This window comes from Citrus clementina, unplaced genomic scaffold (genome assembly GCF_000493195.1).
Source record: "Citrus clementina cultivar Clemenules unplaced genomic scaffold, Citrus_clementina_v1.0 scaffold_6, whole genome shotgun sequence".
Taxonomy (NCBI): Eukaryota; Viridiplantae; Streptophyta; class Magnoliopsida; order Sapindales; family Rutaceae; genus Citrus; species Citrus x clementina.
Genome location: NW_006262139.1, coordinates 16,658,692 through 16,679,954, shown reverse-complemented (window position 1 = coordinate 16,679,954; position 21,263 = coordinate 16,658,692). Strand labels below are relative to the sequence as shown.

The window sequence follows — 21,263 nt, the reverse complement described above, 5'->3', positions numbered from 1 at the left end:
AATCTCTATTATTATTGTTATAATAACAGTATAATACGAGACACTGCTCATGTTATCACAATTCTATCATGTGATAATATCTTGTAAAACCATATTTTTAATAGCACTTGAAATATACTATACAATGACATCACGCGTGCAATTGTTCACAAGATAATAGGTAAATTTACTCATTATATCATTTTTTACTATAACAATTCAAATGCTTTACCTTAAATTGAAGTTATTGGTTATAAAAAAAACCTACAGAAGAAAAGTACTTAAAGTACGAACAAAGTTTTTACAAGCTTTTATTTACTACAGTTGAGAGACAATTTGTTACACAAATATATAGACTAACAAAAGGAGGCTTTAAATGTATGAATATGCCCCAAATGAACGTTCCGCATGTAGCCGTTGGATTGAGCTTTGTTTTATGACAGCGAAATTCCAATATTTCACCTTCTCTAATAAAATAAATAAATAATAATAATCCAATATTTCACACAAATATCATGACAGTTAGTAATTTGGGTCCGGTTACGGTGCAACGGTGGTACCATGCCACCGTTGCATTCAGCTGTTGGATCCACTTGAATGAATGAATTCATTAGAATCCAACGGCTAGGTACAACGGTGGTATGGTACCATTGTTGCACCATAGTTTTCTCCTAGTAATTCACAGTTTAATAATTTGAATTTTTTATTTTTGCTTAATCAAATAATCATTAAAACATATATTAAAAAAATTAGATTTTTATTTTACCAGAAGAGGTTCTTCTAAGAGAATATATTCCTAATGGCATGTGAAAATCATTTTTAAGTGGGCTTTCTCACTTGAATGAACTCTATCAAGCAAAAGATGGGGCAAATTATCTTTAATAGAGTGAGAGTGTATCTCACATTTAATTGTTGCAAAATTTCTTAAAATCACAATACATACACATACATACATATATCATGAGTAATGCTATCGAAGTATGAATTTAAAATCACGATAAATCTCTAACTAAGCATGTAAACATTCATCATAAAAAAAAAAAAGAAATGTTAGACATTTTAATATTTAAGTTCTAATTTAATTCTTAACTGATGTGTTATTCATTTATTAGATGATAATTAAGTAATTTTATAAGTTATAAAATATATCATTTAATAAATTAATTTAAAAAATTAGTACAAATAATATTGAGCTCAAGTTGGGACTTAAACACGAAGATTCCTAATATTATTACACAGAAAAAAAGAGGAAAAAATCTTAAATACATATTAAATTGAAACTTAAATGTTGGAATCTCTAATATTAGTACATGAAAAAAAGAAGAAAAAAAACTCTTAAATGTTATCAACAATCTGTTATTTGTATGACCAAGAATCATGAGCATGTAACTTGGATTTATGATTGAAACATAAATCAATGTCTCGATTGAATAATACCAAATAGCTTTTTAAGTAATCTTAATCTGTTATCATGTTAATTCGTTTATGACATGAATTTGTTTGTACATCATGTGTTAAGTAGGTTTAAAAATCTGTACAAGGTAAATTAGTTAAACAAGCCGTCTTTGTGTATGATTAGTGTGCAAACTCATGACACCTAATGAATAGGTCCAATTCATGTTGGCCAAGTATATTATTTACACTGATTTAACATAACACGACCTTCAATTTAAAATACCATCCACTTTATCACACATTTAATTGAAATGAAAATGAAAAATTTAACAAGTTATTTGGATCATCTTTTAAAGGTGATTAATTTATTTTTTAAATTTGGCTCAAAGAGGCGTGACTAAGTGATTTTTAGCATTTTTGTTTGGTTATCCACTTGAGTTCGACTTTAAGAGTTAAAAGTTATATTTAGATGCCGTTATCCATTTCTTTCCTCAGATCTGTTATTTTCTATTTTTTTATAAATTAAAAACAACAAAAAACTTTGTTTGGTTGAGATATTTCATAAAAAGAAAACTGAAATACTAAAAGACTGTTTTCTAGAAACTTAGAAATGACACACATACAATTTGTTTTTATTTTTTAAAAATAATTATGCTTTAAATAGTGATTTACAATAATTAAATAAATTTAATTGTAAGAAAATGTCGTATAAAATGCAATTTATTGATAACAATTGTCACAAACAATTCTACCTTTTTATTACTTTTATTTTCATATTATGGATTTCCAAACATGCTACTAAATGCATTTTTTAATCCACAAAATAAAAATCAAAACAACTAATATTCATTTTAAAACAATAAATTCAAAAACACAATTCCAAAAATAAAAATAAAATATAAAAAAGTTTTTGTTATGTTACATGTTACATGATTATGTAACAACCGTTGAATTTCATCCAACGTTTGTGAAAATAATATAATTTTATTATCTTATATTTATATAATTATTAAATTTTTATCAAATAGTTACTATATAACCATATATGTTATATGATTACGTAACATAATAATCTCCGTATGAAAAATACCACCCTCGCCCAAGCATTATTGGTAAAATCTATCGGTATGTCAGCTGGCGCCTTTGGCCGAGATTGGTAAGACTTAAAGAGCAGCGAGGATTTGGTTGGAATCTCGGTCAACTTTCAATGTCGAAATGTCAACATCACAGAAAGACAATGATCATCGGACGGATACCATTCAAAGGTCATAAGTCGTATAAAAAAATGATACCATTCGATCGCGCGCGCACGGTAAAGAACCTACTTATCTTCGCATGCAAGATAGTCCCCGGGACACTTCCCAAGCTAGTGTAGGAACACCACCATGTATAAATAACGGCAGACAAAACCTCAAGCAAAGACCATCTTCTATTCCATTTTCATTTTTTTTCATTTTATTCCTTCAGGTAAATCGCAATCATAACAAACTCTCACAATAACAAAGCCTCAAGATTCATGTAATCTCTTATCACACAAAGGAAAAAAAAAATAATAATAATAATAAATATCATTCTCATTAGTAAAAAAACTCGTCCGATCCAACTCACTAACTCGGTCCAAGTGTACTTCTCTGTACTACTCCCTGACTGTGAGTAAAGGAGCCTTTGATTAACAACAGCTATGGCGCTCTCAGCTTCGGATTTACCTGCGATATACACGCTGCTCGCTAATTCAATGAGCCGCGATGAAAGCATTCGCAAACCGGCTGAGGCGGCGCTTTCTCAGTCGGAAAGTAGACCTGGTTTCTGCTCTTGTCTCATGGTCTGTGCTCCGACTCCTTCATTTTTAGGGTTTTAGTTTAGTTTGGTTCTTTTATTCTAGTTTCTTGTGAAGCTTAGCAACTTTTGAAATGAATTAAATTAAAATGCAGGAAGTGATTACTGCCAAGGATTTAGCTTCTCAAGTGGATGTACGATTGATGGCTTCAGTGTATTTCAAAAATAGTATCAACCGTTATTGGAGGAATAGGCGCGATTCTGTGTAAGCTATCGATCATTTTATACTTTTTGTAAGGTTCATTTGTAAGAATTTGTGCGACTCTGCTGGCACAAGAGATGTATTTTTATTGATTATAGTGTAAAATGTAATGTAAGAATTTCTTTTCAGGGGAATAAGCAATGAGGAGAAAGTACATTTAAGACAAAAATTGTTGTCTCACTTGAGAGAAGAAAACAACCAGGTGTCGTTTAAGTCTTATATTTCATTCTATAATCATTTGTCGGCTTTTCACCAGCTTTTGTTATTCACGCATAGTAGGTCTCCACGTCATATGATTTGGTTGGATTTTTTTAGTTTGGATACTGTGTTTGCTAATTTTGTTATTACGAATATGTTTCTTCTTAGGTAGCTCAAATGCTAGCTGTGCTGATTTCCAAAATTGCTCGCTTTGATTATCCAAGAGAATGGTATGCTTTTTGCTCTTATCTGCTTTAATGATGATTTATAGTGGCTTATGTTTATATTACCAAAAAAAGAACATGAACTGAAAATGAACTGTGCATTAAAATTTGAACTTTTTTTTCCTAATGAGCGGTAAATCATGTTGTTTTAATTGATTGCTATACATAGAGTCCCTTTTTTCAAGTATTTCATTGGGGTAATTTTATGTATTGATAAAAAATATGTAATGATTTGTTTAGGCCGCAGCTCTTTTCTGTTTTAGCACAGCAGCTTCAAGCAGCAGATGTTCTTACTTCCCACAGGATTTTTATGATCCTATTCCGAACCTTAAAGGAATTATCCACTAAACGTCTTACTGCAGACCAGAGGAACTTTGCAGAGGTATATGCTGCTGTATCATCTATCGTAATTATTTGTTAGTTTTCTTTACCTACAAACATGATATTCCTATATTCAAGGGTAATTGATGACAAGAGTAATAGATGTAATATAGCTTCATGAAATTCCTACTGTATTGCCATTGATATCCTATCATAATCCCACCAATACATTCTAAAAATGCTAGCTTTCTGTGGCTACTTTGTAAGAGCAAATATCCTAAATATTTTCAACATGACAATTGTGTTACATTATTATTATTTTTTTTTCTCTGTGTGGTGTCTCTACACTATTACATTTCCTTAATGTTGTTCGTGCGGGCTCAAGCGTGTTCTTTAAAATCTGGAGATCTTTTGCATGAGTATTACAGTTCTGTCTAAATCTGGTCAGTTTGCTCAAGATTGTATCATCCTGCATGAGTCGAGTATAGAGAACTTTTCTAAGTTTTTATTTTCTCAAACTAGCTTACTGGATGTGAGGAGCTGTGTGCTGTATATAGTGTAGGCATTTTCTATGGCAGGAAATGGTTCACAAATAAATTTGTCAATTAAGACACGTATAAGATTTGGCCCACTAATGGAAGTTGACAGTGATTGAAACCTTATTTTTGTTCTGTCAAAAAGTTTCAAGGTAATTCACTTGAAGCTTATTCTGTGTGATTATCGTGTGCTCATGTGGCAGATTTTTTCTAGAGCCTGCTTAGCTAGCAGTGGAGCTGTCTGTCTAGAAAAGGGTATCATAGTCATTAGTGATAGGTGATCAGGCTCCCCCTCAATGGGTTTTTTTCACTAGGGTAAATCGTAATGTATCTCCCTCCTTTGGTTAGGAAGTGCAGATGTGATAAGGAGGCAGATTCTAGGCAGTCGTTGGTTTCTGCTGTCCAAATATTTTGGGGGAACACCATATTCTGAATAGCTGGGTGTAAATGCAGGTTTTTTTTTTTTTTTTGGGTTTTCTAGTATTTTGGTCTAGGGTGTGGATTTGCTCTTTATAGTGGTTCATCTCTGCTACAGTTTTTTCAGTTGTTAAATTTCTTTCTGTTTTTAATGGTTTAATTACATGCATCTTTTGCATGTTATAAAGATGAGTATAGCGCGTGCTTTTAAGTTTAGACGCCCTGACAAGATATGACTTCATGACATTAACCAAATACATTGTATTACTGCCTATTAGACAGACAGCACCTTAGATTGGCAGGAGAATTGTGTTTTCAATGTTCAATATTTGCTTTTATAACCTACCTTTTACAACTTTATATAATCTATTTTGAGATTGTGGTCTTCAATTTTTGGCAGATATCGTCTCATCTCTTTGATTATAGCTGGCACCTTTGGCAGAGTGATGTGCAGACCATATTACATGGTTTCTCTACAGTTGCCCAAGCCTATAATTCAAATGCTTTGGAGCAGGATCATGATGAACTTTATTTAACATGTGAGAGATGGTTATTGTGTTTAAAGATAATACGGCAATTGATAATCTCAGGTTTTCCAAGTGATGCAAAATGCATACAGGTGCTATCTTGTTCTATTTTTGTTTTTTCTTCCTCATTTTTTTCTCTTAACTTGGCAGCATACAATTGTTTCAACTTGCTTATTTTTATCCTTTAGGAAGTGCGACCGGTCAAGGAGGTCTCTCCTTTGCTCCTGAATGCTATCCAATCATTTCTTCCCTACTGTAAGATTTCTCATTTGTTCTTCTGATGCCAGTTGCTTGTAGATAAATATATGTATGCACTAATGCACGAGATGCATTCCAAGATCTTGGTTAAGCAGCTAAAAATACATAAATACAATGTCGATTTCATATTTTTTCAATTTATTGGCTTTAAAAAGATTGCAGAAAATGAACCTCATATTTCCTCCTCTGGTAACATGTAGTACTATTTTATTCTAAACAATCTGGTATTCATAATTCATATATGTTGTCTTAAGGGACACAAAGCTAAATCCATTACATATGTAGTCGTGTTTGTTTGTTACAACTTCAGTTGTAAATAACTCATTCACATGTGTTACTGTCTTTTGCAGATTCATCTTTTCAGAAGGGACATCCTAAATTTTGGGAGTTCACAAAGAGGGCATGTACTAAATTGATGAAAGTTTTGGTTGCAATTCAGGGCAGGCATCCTTATACATTTGGTGATAAATGTGTCCTTCCACCAGTTGTGGATTTCTGTTTAAATAAGATAACGGCCCCTGAGCCAGATATTTTTTCATTTGAGCAATTCTTGATTCAGTGTATGGTACTGGTGAAATCTGTTCTGGAATGTAAAGAATACAAGCCAAGTCTTACTGGGCGAGTGATGGATGATAGTGGGGTTACGCTCGAGCAGATGAAGAAGAACATTTCCAATGTTGTTGGCGGTGTCGTGAGTTCCCTTCTGCCTAAAGAACGGATAATTCTTTTGTGTAATGTATTGATAAGAAGGTATTGATACTCTTGCTTCTGCTCGTCGCCTATCAAATTGGTGTTTATAGTACGAAATATTTGAGGCGTAAATGCTCGTATATGTTTATTTGAATGACATATATTAGCTATGAAGTTGTGCATGATTAATCTGTTCCACTTTTGGTTCTGTAAGATCAGTGAAGTGTTAAAATTGTGTATCTTCAAGTTTGTTTAATGTTGAAATCATAAAGTAATCGTATAAAGAACTTTTTACTGTTGCATATCTGTCACATAATACTCTATGGGAATCTAGTTTTTTCATTTTCAAGTATAATCTGTAATTTTTTTGAGTGTGAACTTATAGGAGATAAACTTGACCTCTCTTCTAGCCTTAGCCAAACTATTCTGAAAACAACTATGTATCAACATGTGGCACTAACTATTCTGTAGTAACTCTGACTTGTGTTTGCATTCTAAGAAAAAAGAATTCAGTGTTCAATTAAAAGTTGTTACACTATTAATAATTATGTTTTGTTTCTGTTGTATTTGCAATTAAAAAGTGTTTTGCTTATTTCAACAGGTATTTTGTTCTAACGGCAAGTGACTTAGAGGAATGGTACCAGAACCCTGAGGCATTTCATCATGAGCAGGATATGGTTCAGTGGACAGAAAAACTTAGACCTTGTGCTGAAGCTTTATACATTGTATTGTTTGAAAATCATAGCCAAGTAGGTCACCTTCAAGTCTTGTATAATTTTTGTTATTCTTTTGTCCTTTTATCACAATTTCCGCTGATTTTAGGATTCAATGGTGGGCTTATTTTACTTTGATTTCTATTTATAGCTGCTAGGTCCTGTTGTGGTATCCATCCTTCAAGAGGCGATGAATGGTTGCTCAACTTCAGTGACTGAGATCACACCAGGCTTGCTACTAAAAGATGCTGCTTATGGTGCAGCAGCATATGTTTATTATGAGCTCTCAAATTACTTGAGCTTTAAAGACTGGTTCGTTATTTTGGCTGTTATACCTATGGCATTTTCTTATGGCAATTAAAATGGAAATGTTTGCAAGAAAAACTTTTGATTTCGAACTGGCATAAGTGTGTTCATTTTTAAGCCCCCATAAGTACATATGTTACACTACACAAGTTGCAAATACTTTTTTATAATAAAAATGATAAGTTGCAAATCCTTTTGATAATGAATAAATACGTGCTCTTTTGCTTTTTGTTTTTTTTCAATAATGCTTCTGTACCACTGATTACAGGTTTAATGGTGCTTTATCCCTCGATCTTTCAAATGATCATCCAAATATGCATATCATCCATCGAAAAGTTGCAATAATATTGGGACAGTGGGTTTCTGAGGTAACAGTTTTATGAGCTGCACAGTATGTGAACTATTATGATTATTAGTTTTTTTTTCCCCTCTTTCTCCCCTTTTGGAGTAAATATCCAGTGCTTGCAATAATGGCTTTATGACCAGTCTACAACAAAATCTAGGCCAGATTATTGTATCTATACCACTGTTACCGTAAATATTGTGCTGTCTACATTTATTTTGTTTTATTTTACATTTTTTCGGTCTATTGGGTGTGAATACTAATTTATTGCTCAAGTTATCCTCAAAAAATAAAATAAAAGAGCAAGGCAGAAGCTTTCAGAGTCAACATGTTACAATCGTTGTTTAAAAAGTGTGCTAAAGTTCTTTGATGGGTGCTTAAACTGTTAGTCCTTTGTATAGAATTGGTGTCTCGTAAGAATCAAGAAACCGTTGTATTTTCTCACATCAATGACAAGGGGTTGTGAATTGAGATCTATTGGATACTTATTTTGTCACCTTTAAACTATGCTCCTTCTGATTTCAAGTTTTATCCAGTGTAATCACAGAAGAACTTCTGTATTTCTGATGTTTGCATTTTGGCAGATTAAAGATGACACAAAACGAGCAGTATACTGCGCTTTGATTAAATTACTAATGGATAAAGATCTATCAGTCAGGGTATGAATTGTCCATTAATTCACCTTTTTTTTTAATTCTCTGCTTCTATGATCATTATTTTATATAAGTTTCCTGCTCATAATTTTTCGTTGTATTTTGTTCATCAAGGAATTTTTGCATTTTTTGTTTTAGCTGGCAGCCTGTAGGTCCTTGTGCTCTCATATTGAAGATGCTAACTTTTCCGAAAGAGATTTTACCGATCTGCTTCCTATTTGTTGGGATTCCTGTTTTAAATTGGTTGAGGAAGTTCAAGAGTTTGACTCAAAGGTACATAGATAATTTATACTGTGGTAAAATAGAAATTGAATTTTATTCATTGTGGAAAGCATGGATTTCTTGTTTTATATGTTTCTTGCTTTTCAATTTTACAATAAAAAATTCTACTTTTGGATAATGTTAACTTATTCTTCATTCTAACTTCTCTCTGATGCTTTTTTCCTTGAGAATATTACTGAATTTTGTATTTTTCTTTATTTTCCTTCAGGTTCAGGTTTTAAATTTGATCTCTATTCTTATCGGACACGTTAGTGAAGTCATTCCTTATGCAAATAAGTTGGTGCAGTTTTTTCAGAAGGTTTGTATTAGTTTTTGTCTTCATCTTTATCTTTATCCTTTTCCCCTCCTTTTGTTAATAGGGGCTCATCTTTGGTAGAAAAAGAATAGATTTCCATGAAACAAGAACACACTGGGGAAACTAAAAAAATAATGTCGTCACCAATACTAAGTCTACTTCCATAAATCATTTATTTATTTTTTATTATTATTATTTTTGGTGATGTGAACTACATTAGCTAAGCTGAATCTGCTGGTGGTAGACGGTTTGTTAAACATAGGTCATTTACTACACTTGTTAAAAGTGTCTTACCTGCCTATTTCATTTTTCTTCTGTTTTCTTAAAAGGTGGGGGTGGGCAGAGCTCAATTATGATTTTTAACCCCCTGCATCCCCACACCCACACCCCCCCCCCCCCCCCCCCCCCAACAACGGCGGGTGAAAATAAATTCTTCTTTTTGACGTTTTCCATTATCTTGGAAAGGTCTGGGAGGAGTCTTCAGGTGAAAGCCTTCTTCAGATTCAGCTACTTATCGCTCTGCGGCACTTTGTTGTTGCTCTTGGCTATCAGTCACATAATTGCTACAGCATGCTGCTGCCAATTTTGCGAAGGGGAATTGATATAAATAGTCCAGATGAGCTAAATCTTCTTGAGGATAGCATGCTGGTTAGATTACCCTTGTGTGTGTGTGTGTGTATTTTAGTTGGCTGCTTTATTCTTACATGTTTGCTAAATGCTATTGCCATAATCCTGCAGTTGTGGGAAGCCACTATTTCTCATGCTCCTGTGATGGTGCCTCAACTATTAGCATACTTTCCATGTCTAGTGGAAATCATGGAAAGAAGTTTTGATCACTTGCAGGTCGGACTTCATTAGTCACCATATAACATTTTGAACCATCTGTCTCCCAATGAACTGTTACTAAATGCTGAACTAAAAAAAAAAAATTACATTTAAATGATAGTCTTATTACTAGAACTTGTTAACTGGAAAAGTAATTAGAAAAGGTTCCTCCTTCATCTGATATCTTTGGGAGCTCATGTTTGAATGGCTTATTTTTCTATTGCAACCTCCTATTATATGTACTTGGTTTCAGTTTTCTTTCTTGTGTGTTAATGGATAGCATTGTTGGTTAGATTTCTTGCAGTGAAGCAAGAGGTCTGAGGGATTGAATCCCTCTCACACTAAACCTCAAAAGGAGGTTATATTTAATTTGTGTGTGTGCTTGTGAAGGAATGGGGTAGTTGTGGTAAAAGTATATAAAGATATTTCCAGTTTCACAGGATTTTTTTTTTTTTTGGGTGGGTGGAGGGGGTGTTGGTGGGAGTGAGTTTTTTGGAGAGAATAGGAATAGGTTTTATAAAACCATCGAAACAATTTTGATGAATTCATACTGGCTTTTCTTCTTTTAGTGCTTGTTTGCTCCAAGAGTTTTTCACTTGCCCTTTTCATATATCATTACCATTTGTTATCAACATATAATTTGTGTTCATCCATATTTCAACTCCTGAATTTTTTTTTTTGTTTGACTTGAAATATAATTCCAGGTTGCTATCAATATTATTGAGGGGTACATTATTCTTGGTGGAACTGATTTTTTAAACATGCACGCTTCCTGTGTTGCTAAACTTCTTGATCTGGTTGTCGGAAATGTTAACGACAAAGGGCTGCTTATAATTCTTCCGGTCATTGATATGCTAATACAGGTACGTGCAACTTGAAAGCAAATCAGCTTTCTTTAGATATTTGAATTTCTTGAAGCTAGTACAGTTTGTTTAATTATAAGATTTTATTACAAGTACCAAAGTTATAGATAGACCCAAAAATAATTGAGATTTCAGAATACAAGCTCCCAATTTTTTACTGGGAATGATTGACCCACAAGTGGAGATTTTTTATGTTTATGGATGCAAATTTATAATTTTATGTTCTACTGCCGACGTCTGTTGGCATTGATATCTCTCCATTTTATAAACCTTAAATTTATACCTGTGCATAGCCATTTAAAATTTACATGTTTTATGATGATATATCCATACAATCAATTAATGCTTTTGGTTGCTAAGGGGAAAAAAATTCCAAGTCATTTGATCTCCATTTCCCTTCAGAACGTGTTTATGATAATCATTTAGGTTTAGATTTGTTGTATGAATCAATTAAATCTCATAACTATTTGTTTCTGCTGTTTTGCAGTGTTTTCCTATTCAAGTGCCCCCATTAATAAGCTGTAGTTTACAGGTAAGTGGAGTTCTTTGCCTGTGCAAATGCATGATTTTCTTTTCATATAATATTAACCAAACTCCGTGCCAAACTGAGAGCCTGTTTGGGAACAGCACAGCCGCCCCAAACCTATAATTAAGGAGAGAATCTCAACCAAATAGGTTTGGGCAGGTGCGTTGCCACAGTGCAGCAGCCCAAACGAGGCTCAAGTGTGAATGGGATCTGATCCCAAGACTTCTTGCACAACACAAAGAAGCCTGATTGGTTGATCCTTTTTGTATCCAATGTGCAAATCTTTGATGATTTTAGTTTTGCACTTCATGATAAGTTTTTCTGTTGGCGCTTTTTAACAATCATTTGCTGCTTCAATGTTGCTAGAAACTGATTGTTATATGTTTGAGTGGAGGAGATGACCATGAACCTTCTAAAACAGCTGTCAAAGCGTCTTCTGCTGCTATTCTGGCGAGGATTTTGGTGATGAATGCCAATTACCTTGCTCAGTTAACATCTGAACCATCACTATCATTACTACTGCAGCAGGCGGGTATTCCTATTGAAGAAAATATGCTTCTTTCTCTGGTTGACATATGGCTTGACAAGGTCAGTGGACTAGTAGGGCTTGCATCATGAAGGACTTTTTCGAGATTATTGAAGTTCCTGTATTTTTCTGTTTTAGCTTGTTTGATTCATTTGCATATGTTTTGAGACATCAAAAGCTGAATTATGTTACAGTTTGGGTTGACTTAAAATTTAAGTGTTTAAATGTAGATCTCTTTACCTGTGGACTTATTTGAAAATCAATTTTTAGTAGTCTCCACGAGTTTCTGAGATTCTGGAAAAAGTTGTATATGGTCCTCCTGTTATTATCTTTTAGTGCTTTATGCAAAGGGAAAAATTGGGACTCACAGCTGGCATTGAGCATTCCTCTCCTTCCCTTTACAAACTGACTCAGCATTTGGTTTTCAAAATGTTTTAACCGGAACTTGACAGTTATCTGTTTAAGTTTTGGTCTGGTTGCCTCTGAATTGAGCTAGACTCATGATTATGGTGTGACTAATAATTATTGTTATTGATGCCTTTAAACAGGTAGACCATGTATCTTCTGTCCAGAAGAAGATATTTGCCTTAGCCCTTTCTATAATTTTGACAATGAGACTACCTCAAGTTCTCGACAAACTTGATCAGATCCTTAGGTGTGATTTCAGTATTTAATATTTATGCAGTAGTTGCAATCAGACTATTGGTTTCATACCTGTATTGATGATTCTTTTATATTTCTATGCAGCGTATGTACAAGTGTAATTTTGGGAGGAAACGATGACTTGGCTGAGGAAGAGTCAAGGTTAGATGCCCTATGGTTTTATGTTAGCATATTTTACTTATTTAGTAAGGATTATTTTTGAGGTGGAAGTTATCTGTATCCGTCATTGTTATGATGAATGGCAGTGGTGACAATATGAGTTCCAGCAAATATCATGGTGAAGGCACTATTCCAAGTAAAGAGTTAAGGAGGAGACAGGTGAGCATTCTCGGAATATACTGAAGATTCCAAATGTCAAACACTGACTAAATAGACTGCATAACTTCATTATGATGATTTCTTTTGTTGCTTTTCCAGATCAAGTTTTCAGATCCAGTCAATCAGTTGTCATTAGAAAACTCAGTGAGGGAGAATCTTCAAACTTGTGCGACCCTTCATGGGGATTCCTTTAATTCGACCATGAGTAGAATGCATTCATCCGCATTAATGCAATTGAAGCAGGCGTTGAAGATGCAGTAGGCTTGGTGATAATGCCCATCTTATTATTTGGTGTCTCATGTCCAGAGCATTTAAATTTTTCATTATTCCCACACATTGAGAGTTTGCAGTAAGTTCTTTCTATTCTTTTTTATTATGCTAGTGTTTCCATTTAGCGCTTCATTTCTATTCTCTTCTAGAATTTGATAAGATGTTCTCTGCAACGGGATGTCATTTGAAGCAGAATTATTTTGTCTTTCATAAAACTTTTCTATGTGAAGTAGTTACGAATATGAGTTTCTGATTATTGTTCAATGCCCCTTCATTGGATTGCCCATCTAATGGACTGCAATATGTGTTTTCACAGGTGATTTTGACTTGAGTTGGCGGTTTCAACATTTTTTTTTTTTTGTAATTTTCCCTAGCTGAGCTGAGTGTGAGTTCATTCATATTTGAAATTTTCATTTGTATATGCCTTTCTGGCATAGAAAACCTTGTAAATAGTTTGCTGGTCTTTTCTTGTCTGCATTTTCAAGGCAAACAAGGATGACAGCATCCAGTTTTTTTATAGGTTTGTTAATACTCATGAAAATGAAATGAAAACTTTATAAAGGGGGGATAAAAGTAAAGAGATGAATACGGCATTTTCTGATCGCACTCAAAGAATTGCTTCTGCTGTTCTTCAAAAGCTGACCTGTTTGGTAACGTAGATTTAGCCTAACTTTACTATTGTTTCAAGTTGCCAGGTTGGGGTTTAGATATCCAGCAGAATTTTATAAGGCTTCCCGGTGAGGTAAAAGAATGTAGCAATGTTGCTAGTGATCATTTTGGTGGAAAAGTTGTCTCTGGAGCTCGGAAATAGGATATAATCTTTTTTTAACTTGATTCTCTGTAACTTTTCACGTTTCCAAGGTACTTGTGCAAACGATGTAAAATTTTTCCAACAATAATTTAAGCTTTCAATTGCACTGCACGTGTATACTACATCCAAAGGAGTATCTCACTCCGTATTCTGTATTAACAAGTATGGCTTTTAGGTGTCCTATTCTTAGTAAAGGGATCGTATTCCAATTTCCACCAAAAGCAATCCGGTGATCGACTACCATTGATTTTGTTCCGCCCGCCGGGCGGCACCTTTTCAATTGAACCGCACGTGTACGCCAAAATGATGATAATATGAAATTACGAGGACTGTTACTCTCAGTCTTAATCTAACAAATCTAATACAGAACTCCATCTCATCCGCAAGGAGAGTACTGTGCCGTAAGCATGATTTTATCATTTTCAGCATGAATTAAATTACGAAAATTTCACAGCCGAAATCATATAAATCGATGATGGAATCTTCCAATTCTCTATTATGTTACTCGCACCTCTTCAATAGATTTTACTTTTTAGAGTATAATAAAGACATTACATTCAATTAATGTAGGTATATCATGTGTGCATTTATTTTAAAAAATTATTATGCAATTATTAATTATATTTAATTGATCTGCACATAACATATATACATTAATTAATTTAATTGAGTGAAATATTTTTTATGTACTCTAAAATTTCTCAGCCTCTATATCACTACAGGTAAGACTAAGTAGTTCATATTAAAGACCAAGTACAATGGTATCAGCAGGACATTCAAGAAAATTCCATCGCATGTTTTAAATTTGCCGCATGTTTTCCCAAACCGGAATTTTATCGATAATATATTGACATCATGGTACAGGAAAGTATAATTAAAAATTCTTCATTTTCTTATGAAGAATTCTTCATTGATTTCTCAAAAATTTTTGTTTAAATTAAGAAGAAATTAAACCAAAATTAATCCCTCACATTCCTCGCTTCCTACCCACAAAATAGATGATGATCTTCATCTTCTTCAAAGACGATGTCCTCTTCACTAGACGTCCTTCCAATTTCCGACGCCAATCAATCGTTCTCTAAACATGATTAACAAACCTAATATTTTTCTTTGAAATTCACCAACAATCCGAACTGGCTATAACCACACTGACAAGAGCCGATCAATGAGTCTTACCAACAAGCATCCTTTAACAATTCCATTTTATCGTCGAGAAATCTAACATCAATGCACAAAGCATTTGACATTTGAAACCTTGATTTGAATGCAGCGCCAAAATTATATCTATCATGTCATGCTGCTTGGGTTTATTGATCTATGTTTCAATAAATAGTCAGTAACGGCTACTAAAACAGAAAAGATACAGTTCAGAGGAGGAAGGATGCAGATATGATTTGGTGGATAACACAGTTAGAATCATTGTCTAAACACTATAGTAAACTGTAACCAACCAGATACAAGTGAACAAAGCATCAAAATTGGGGGAAAGAAAGGAAAATAAATAAGTAAACACTCATTCTTGAGTTGCAGCTCCATTTGTTGCATCCATGGGCTCGGCTTCCGTTGATTCCTCAGCTTTGTCGCCCTTCTTACCTGCAATTGTCAAATAGAGATATTATTTTGGGCATAAGAACGGTTAAAGTACCAATGATTTGCCCATCCACTTTCTAGATACCTTTCTTCTTCTTTCCACCACCTTTCTTCTTAGTCTTGATGCCCAAGGCTAACCAGGCCTTAATTTCAGGATCATCGATTGTCTTGGTGGACTGAATCTCCTGCAGAGTATGAGATGTGATCCGATCTGACCCATTCGGCATCAGTAAAACTGTGAATTTGATATGAGCAACATAATCACCTGTAAGACCATAAAACAAAGTCAGTAGTGATCAGCAAAAATCATGGTGGGAGCAGAAAACTTATTTAAGCAAATTATTACCAGGCTTCTCGTGAAGAACAGGATATGGCTGCAGAAGCTCATGATTCACACATTCCACTAATCCTAGCCTAGCCCTTTTTTCTTCCAAAGCCCTATACAGTGAAAAATGATTAAAGATACCATTGCACTAAAAAAATTTAAAAGCAAATGAAAGTGCAAACACAACAAACCTTGCAGTGAAAGGCATGATTGGAAATTTCTGATTAATTTCACTAAAGATAAATCTAGAAGCTTTCATTTTTAAGTGATAGTTTTTGTCCACGGCTCTCTTGTAAATAGTCGTCTGCTTCTCATCCAACAGCTTTGGCTGCAAGGTACAATATACAGAAACTTGAGGACACAAATTGAAATCTTTCTCCAGAAAATGTCGTGGTTACATAAACAATGCAACGGGGTGTGACTTCATGCTGGCACCACGATTACCTTTCCATCACCTGTGCTTGTAACTATATCTACAGCATAAACTTCGTTCTCCTCAAATTCTGCATCATCAACTCTGGTATCTGGATTGGAGACACTCAGTACAACTTTGTTTCCGTCAATCACAAACTGCTTCAGCTGGTGGCTGAGAACACCTTCAACAATCTTGCAATCATATGCAGCAGCTACCTTCTGAATGGCTTCTGTTACATCTTTGTTCTGCCACATAAAAGGACAGATACTAAACACAGTGATAGAAAGAACAGAATAACAATAGTTATATAAAGGTATATTTTATAAGAAAAATGAATCAAACATAGCATCTACGCATGTAGAGATATCAAATAATACCAAACACAGGCAAAACCTTGTGTCTTGTACCCTTATGTGTCCAAAAGGGAAAAAAAATTAGGCTGTAATCTGATGAATTGCACCAACAGCATCTACATCAATTCTAATGCAGCCAATTTTAGTATAGGAAACACGGAAACGAGGAAATCAATTACAAAATGATAAACGGACTATTTACTCCAACACCAGAATACCTTAAATTTCACCCTAAGAGAAGTAAACACAAAGTACCCTGTCAGAGTAACTATGACAAGAGCCACATTTGGGCGTTAGCCCATAGCTTCAAATAAGATTCATCATAAGGGAATATTAGATGTCGGAGACATGATGAGACAAAACAAGGCACATGCTCGGACAAAAAAACTTCTTTAAAGATTAGAAGCAATTCTGATTGGGCTTATTACAAGGAGAGGGGGAAAAAAAGCAAATGTTACTGTATCAGTGTAACTATGACTAGAAAAGGCTTCATTGGAGCTTCATCCATCATCTTTACAGTTCCCATCATGTAAAGATCACTTCAAAAACTAGAGGAATTGAAAGAAATTTAAAAAGATGTTGGCTCACATGGCTATAGGTATCAACTGAAGTGGAGGTATCAACCAAAAGCAGCCTATTAAAGCCACAGATAATATTGGCAACAGGGAAAAGAGGAAATCAACATGTAATTAATCACCTCGGCAAAGTTGCCTGCTTTTCAAACTGTCAAATGACATCTACTTGATAAATATTAATAAAAAATTCGTCGATGTCCTCCTTGGGATGAGAGTGACAAAATTCCCCTATCAGAGTAACTATGACAAAAAGAGCTTCATTTGGATATTTGCCCATAGCTCATAACAAAGATTCATCATTTAGGGGATACAAAAAAAAAAAAAAAAAACACACACTACAAATATTCAAAATTAAATCAAATGTTTAGTATTTACCAGAAAAGAAGGAATGGCAACCATTAATTCCAAACATAACTTCTCAAATCTAAAGCACCAAAACAAGTCAATTTAATGCTGCAGCTAGTATACAAATGCAACTACAGAACATTAGCTTCAGAATTTGAAGAACAGCTTGAACTTTGACAACAAGCACATAAAATCCTCAAATCACTATTAAAAACAATATGAGAACAAAACTATATAAAATCTGCTTATATCTCAAACATTTAACGACCCAACTAAAACAGATAACAGACTTGAGGAACAAAAGAAAAACAGCATTATCACAAAGAAATTACCTTCTTTCCTGGCCTTACAAGCCTCAAGGCAACCTCAGCAGCAGTATTTGCTGCAGCAATAACATCAGCTGCCCTGCCTGTTACAGGCTCATCCTGGAGGACATGAGTGTGTGCAACTACAGCAATAAACCCATCTATGTGACATCCCAAATCACTGCATCAATTAAAAACCCACAATTAATCCTCCCTCTGGACACAAATTTGTCCCACTGTCTAAACAATGCACGTGCAACTCAAGAACATAAATAACCAAGTGTAGAAAATGCTTACATCTTGATCATGTCTCCTTCTTGCAAGACTGTCTCATCACTTGCAAGTGGTGAAAAATGACAGAGTGTGTTGTTAACAGAAACACAACTTGGGAATGCAACGCCCCTCTCGATCTTCTTCTTTACATTCTTGTACATGTTGCCGGTTTGTCTTAAAACACAAACAACAAAAACCAATTAACAGAACTATTCTATGTACGAATAGAGATTTCCAAGCAAATTTCCAACAGCCAGGATAACAATAACTTACTCTCTAATAAATGAATCTCCCTTCTCACAAAGGTCAACAATCTTAACACCGGGTTTGCATTCTGATACTACCAACTGCAACGCCTCTGAAAATTTTGAACATTTCACATAAGTTTATTAATACTGCAAAGCCTCAGCAAATTTTCAGCTTCGATCAAAACATGTAACAAAAATCAATCTTTTTACACACACATATACATACATATAGCATTACAAGCACTGAATAAATTCACAATCTATTTGCAATTTTTTTCGAAAAAAAAATAAATTAATCACAATAAATAATTGCAGGAGGTAGAGGGTATTAACTATTGGCGATCTCAGCAGCGCTTTTGTATTTGGTGACAACTTCAGGAGAAGTGAGATCCAACTCCTTCTCCTCCCTTTCATCGTCCGACATCGTTTTGATTTTTGTAGAAAAAATCTACCAAACAATCTGTAAAAGAAACGGGAAATGAGAGTTCTGTTTAAAGTCTAATCGGAATTAAGATTAAGCAACTTGATACATTAAGGCAGGGAACCCACTGTGATAAACTGACGGTGACGGCGGTGAAGCTAGGGTACTGCAAAGATAAAAAATAGAATACGAGATAGAGAGAAAGAGGGTGAAGACTGAAGAGGTGGCTCGATAGGGACACAGCTAGGGTTTGGTTCTTACGGCAGCGTTGGCTTATATAGGAAATTCGTACGTGCTCGGGCTAGGGTTTTTGTGTTTCCTTTTTATTTTTTATTTTTTTCCTTTTTTCTCCTTTATTATTATAATTATTGGTTGTTCTTTTTTCAGCTTCTACTTGGTTCTGCGTGGGTAAGGTTAATGCGAGAGTGCGCACAGACCACAGTAACAGATAACAGAAACAGTGTTTGGCTAAGCCTTGTTTGGCGAACGCGTGAAGCGCTTTGAGGAAATACAAAAGTGCTTTTCCATTGCTTAAAGCTTTTTCATATTCAGTTGACGCGAAATTATCCTTTCAAAAAAAAAAACCAGCTTTTCCCCTCTTCAATACTGAAACTTATTTTTTCCATTTTGTCAGTGAAAGGTTCAACTCTTCTTAACGTAACGCAACACATTTGGGTTCATATATATATATATATATATATATATATATATTTATTTATTTATTCTTTTTTTTGCTGGTTTTTATTGCGCTTTGCACATGGACCTCTATAGTTCGGTTGTGTTTACTGTTTAATAGTAAATTTTTTATGAAACTTGTACACCTATTTCTGATATAATATTAAAATAAATTTTGAAACTTATATTTAAATAGTGTTTATTTGGAATCGAAATATGTCTGAAATATACCTACCTAAACATTTTTTATGTCTGGATTACTAGTGATGTAGTGTTTGATTTGATTCGCAAAGAAAGTCTTGAATTATTCTTCTTCTTATTATTAATATCTTTTATAAAAGTTAGGGGTGAACAAAATCTGAATTAATTGTTTAAATCCCTTTCTTTTTAGAATTAGAATTTGAATGACAAATTAAAAGAAAAATACTTCAAAACTACTTGGTCAAATCATGAAATCAAACACACTAAAGAAAATCTAAAGCCCTCATCTTGATGTAAATTTATAGTAAGGCTTTAAAAGTATTATTAATACAATTTTTTAAATTCATATTCTAACTTTAGGGGTTAAACTAAATAGTTTTCAATTAGTTTTCTTTAAACTGAAATACAAGTGTGCAACCCAAGAGTCTGAAGAGAGGGGGTGAATTGTGATTCTAAAAATTATTTGATTCTAAAACAAATTATCATGCAAATCTAAAATGTATTTAATGGAATAACAATTAAATCAATTACAATATAAAAAGATAAGGGAAGAGAGATTCAAACACGAAGATTTTTACGCGGTTCGGCCAACCTCGGCTACGTTCACGCCTCTAAGCTTTCCGGGCTTGAGGATTCCACTAAGCAAGCCTTTAAGGTTTCAAATGCTTACACTTGACTTCCAAGGTGTCAATGAACCTTTACAGCAAGAGATTATCCTCAATCTCTTAACTAAAGTGTATCCCAACACTTACAATCACTCAAAGTAAAAAATTAATAAATTATTTTTGTAACACCCTAGGCGAATCCCACATCGGCAAAGCACGAGAGAGATGCTGGGTTTATAAGGAGTGATCCACACCTTAATTGGCAAGACGGGTTTTGGGGTGTATGGGCGCCCCAAGAACAAATCCGTGCGGGCCTTGTTAAGGCCCAAAGCGGACAATATCTTGCCAGGTCTGGGTTGGATCATGACATTATGGTATCAGAGCGGCTCCGCGTGTCCTCTTGAGCGATGGTGGGGCAAACCTCAGCGAGGACGCTGAGTCCCCAAGGGGGGGTGTATGTAACACCCTAGGCGAATCCCACATCGGCAAAGCACGGGAGAGATGCTGGGTTTATAAGGGGTGATCCACACCTTAATTGGCAATACGTGTTTTGGGGTGTATGGACGTCCCAAGAACAAATCCGTGCGGGCCTTGTTAAGGCCCAAAGCGGACAATATCTTGATAGGTCTAGGTTGGGTCATGATTAATGATTTGTGAGTAACCTCCTTCTTCACGTGCTTCGCACGTGTTAGATTTGGGGTGTTACAATTGTGGTATTAGAGCGGCTCCGCGTGTCCTCTTGAGCGATGGTGGGGCAAACCTCAGCGAGGACGCTGAGTCCCCAAGGGGGGGTGTATGTAACACCCTAGGCGAATCCCACATCGGCAAAGCACGGGAGAGATGCTGGGTTTATAAGGGGTGATCCACACCTTAATTGGCAAGACGCGTTTTGGGGTGTATGGACGCCCCAAGAACAAATCCGTGCGGACCTTGTTAAGGCCCGGAGCCCACCCTA

The 21,263-nt window shown here is 34.7% G+C and overlaps 2 protein-coding genes across 9 annotated transcripts; one reads left to right on the top strand and one right to left on the bottom strand.

The window, feature by feature from the left end:
- Window positions 1–2,795: 2,795 nt before the first annotated feature.
- LOC18039856 (importin-11) lies at window positions 2,796–14,083 on the top strand. Of its 7 annotated transcripts, XM_024181766.1 has the most exons (25): window positions 2,796–3,196; window positions 3,306–3,415; window positions 3,542–3,614; window positions 3,779–3,840; window positions 4,075–4,216; window positions 5,509–5,727; window positions 5,824–5,890; window positions 6,244–6,643; window positions 7,185–7,332; window positions 7,448–7,608; window positions 7,871–7,970; window positions 8,530–8,604; window positions 8,737–8,871; window positions 9,089–9,178; window positions 9,641–9,823; window positions 9,914–10,018; window positions 10,705–10,863; window positions 11,351–11,395; window positions 11,756–11,977; window positions 12,464–12,570; window positions 12,663–12,719; window positions 12,824–12,896; window positions 12,996–13,245; window positions 13,483–13,551; window positions 13,862–14,083. In XM_024181766.1, exons 1-23 carry the CDS (start codon window positions 3,056–3,058, stop codon window positions 13,155–13,157), a joined length of 3,036 nt encoding a protein of 1,011 aa, XP_024037534.1. In that variant the 5' UTR covers window positions 2,796–3,055; the 3' UTR covers window positions 13,158–13,245; window positions 13,483–13,551; window positions 13,862–14,083. The 7 variants fall into 7 exon arrangements, with proteins under 7 accessions (XP_024037534.1, XP_024037536.1, XP_024037535.1 ...); XM_024181768.1 differs by lacking the exon at window positions 13,483–13,551; XM_024181767.1 differs by lacking the exon at window positions 13,483–13,551 and having other exon boundaries at window positions 13,855–14,083.
- Window positions 14,084–15,264: 1,181 nt separating this feature from the next.
- LOC18039855 (ERBB-3 BINDING PROTEIN 1) lies at window positions 15,265–19,384 on the bottom strand. Of its 2 annotated transcripts, none has more exons than XM_006429372.2 (10): window positions 18,956–19,383; window positions 18,740–18,866; window positions 18,432–18,516; window positions 18,183–18,332; window positions 17,913–18,066; window positions 16,337–16,552; window positions 16,084–16,220; window positions 15,914–16,005; window positions 15,653–15,832; window positions 15,265–15,570 (listed from the first exon to the last, which is right to left on the bottom strand). In XM_006429372.2, the coding sequence occupies exons 2-10, from the start codon at window positions 18,828–18,830 to the stop codon at window positions 15,491–15,493; spliced, it is 1,185 nt and encodes a 394-aa protein (XP_006429435.1). In that variant the 5' UTR covers window positions 18,831–18,866; window positions 18,956–19,383; the 3' UTR covers window positions 15,265–15,490. The 2 variants fall into 2 exon arrangements, with proteins under 2 accessions (XP_006429435.1, XP_024037936.1); XM_024182168.1 differs by having other exon boundaries at window positions 15,348–15,570; window positions 15,674–15,832; window positions 18,956–19,384.
- Window positions 19,385–21,263: the final 1,879 nt, after the last annotated feature.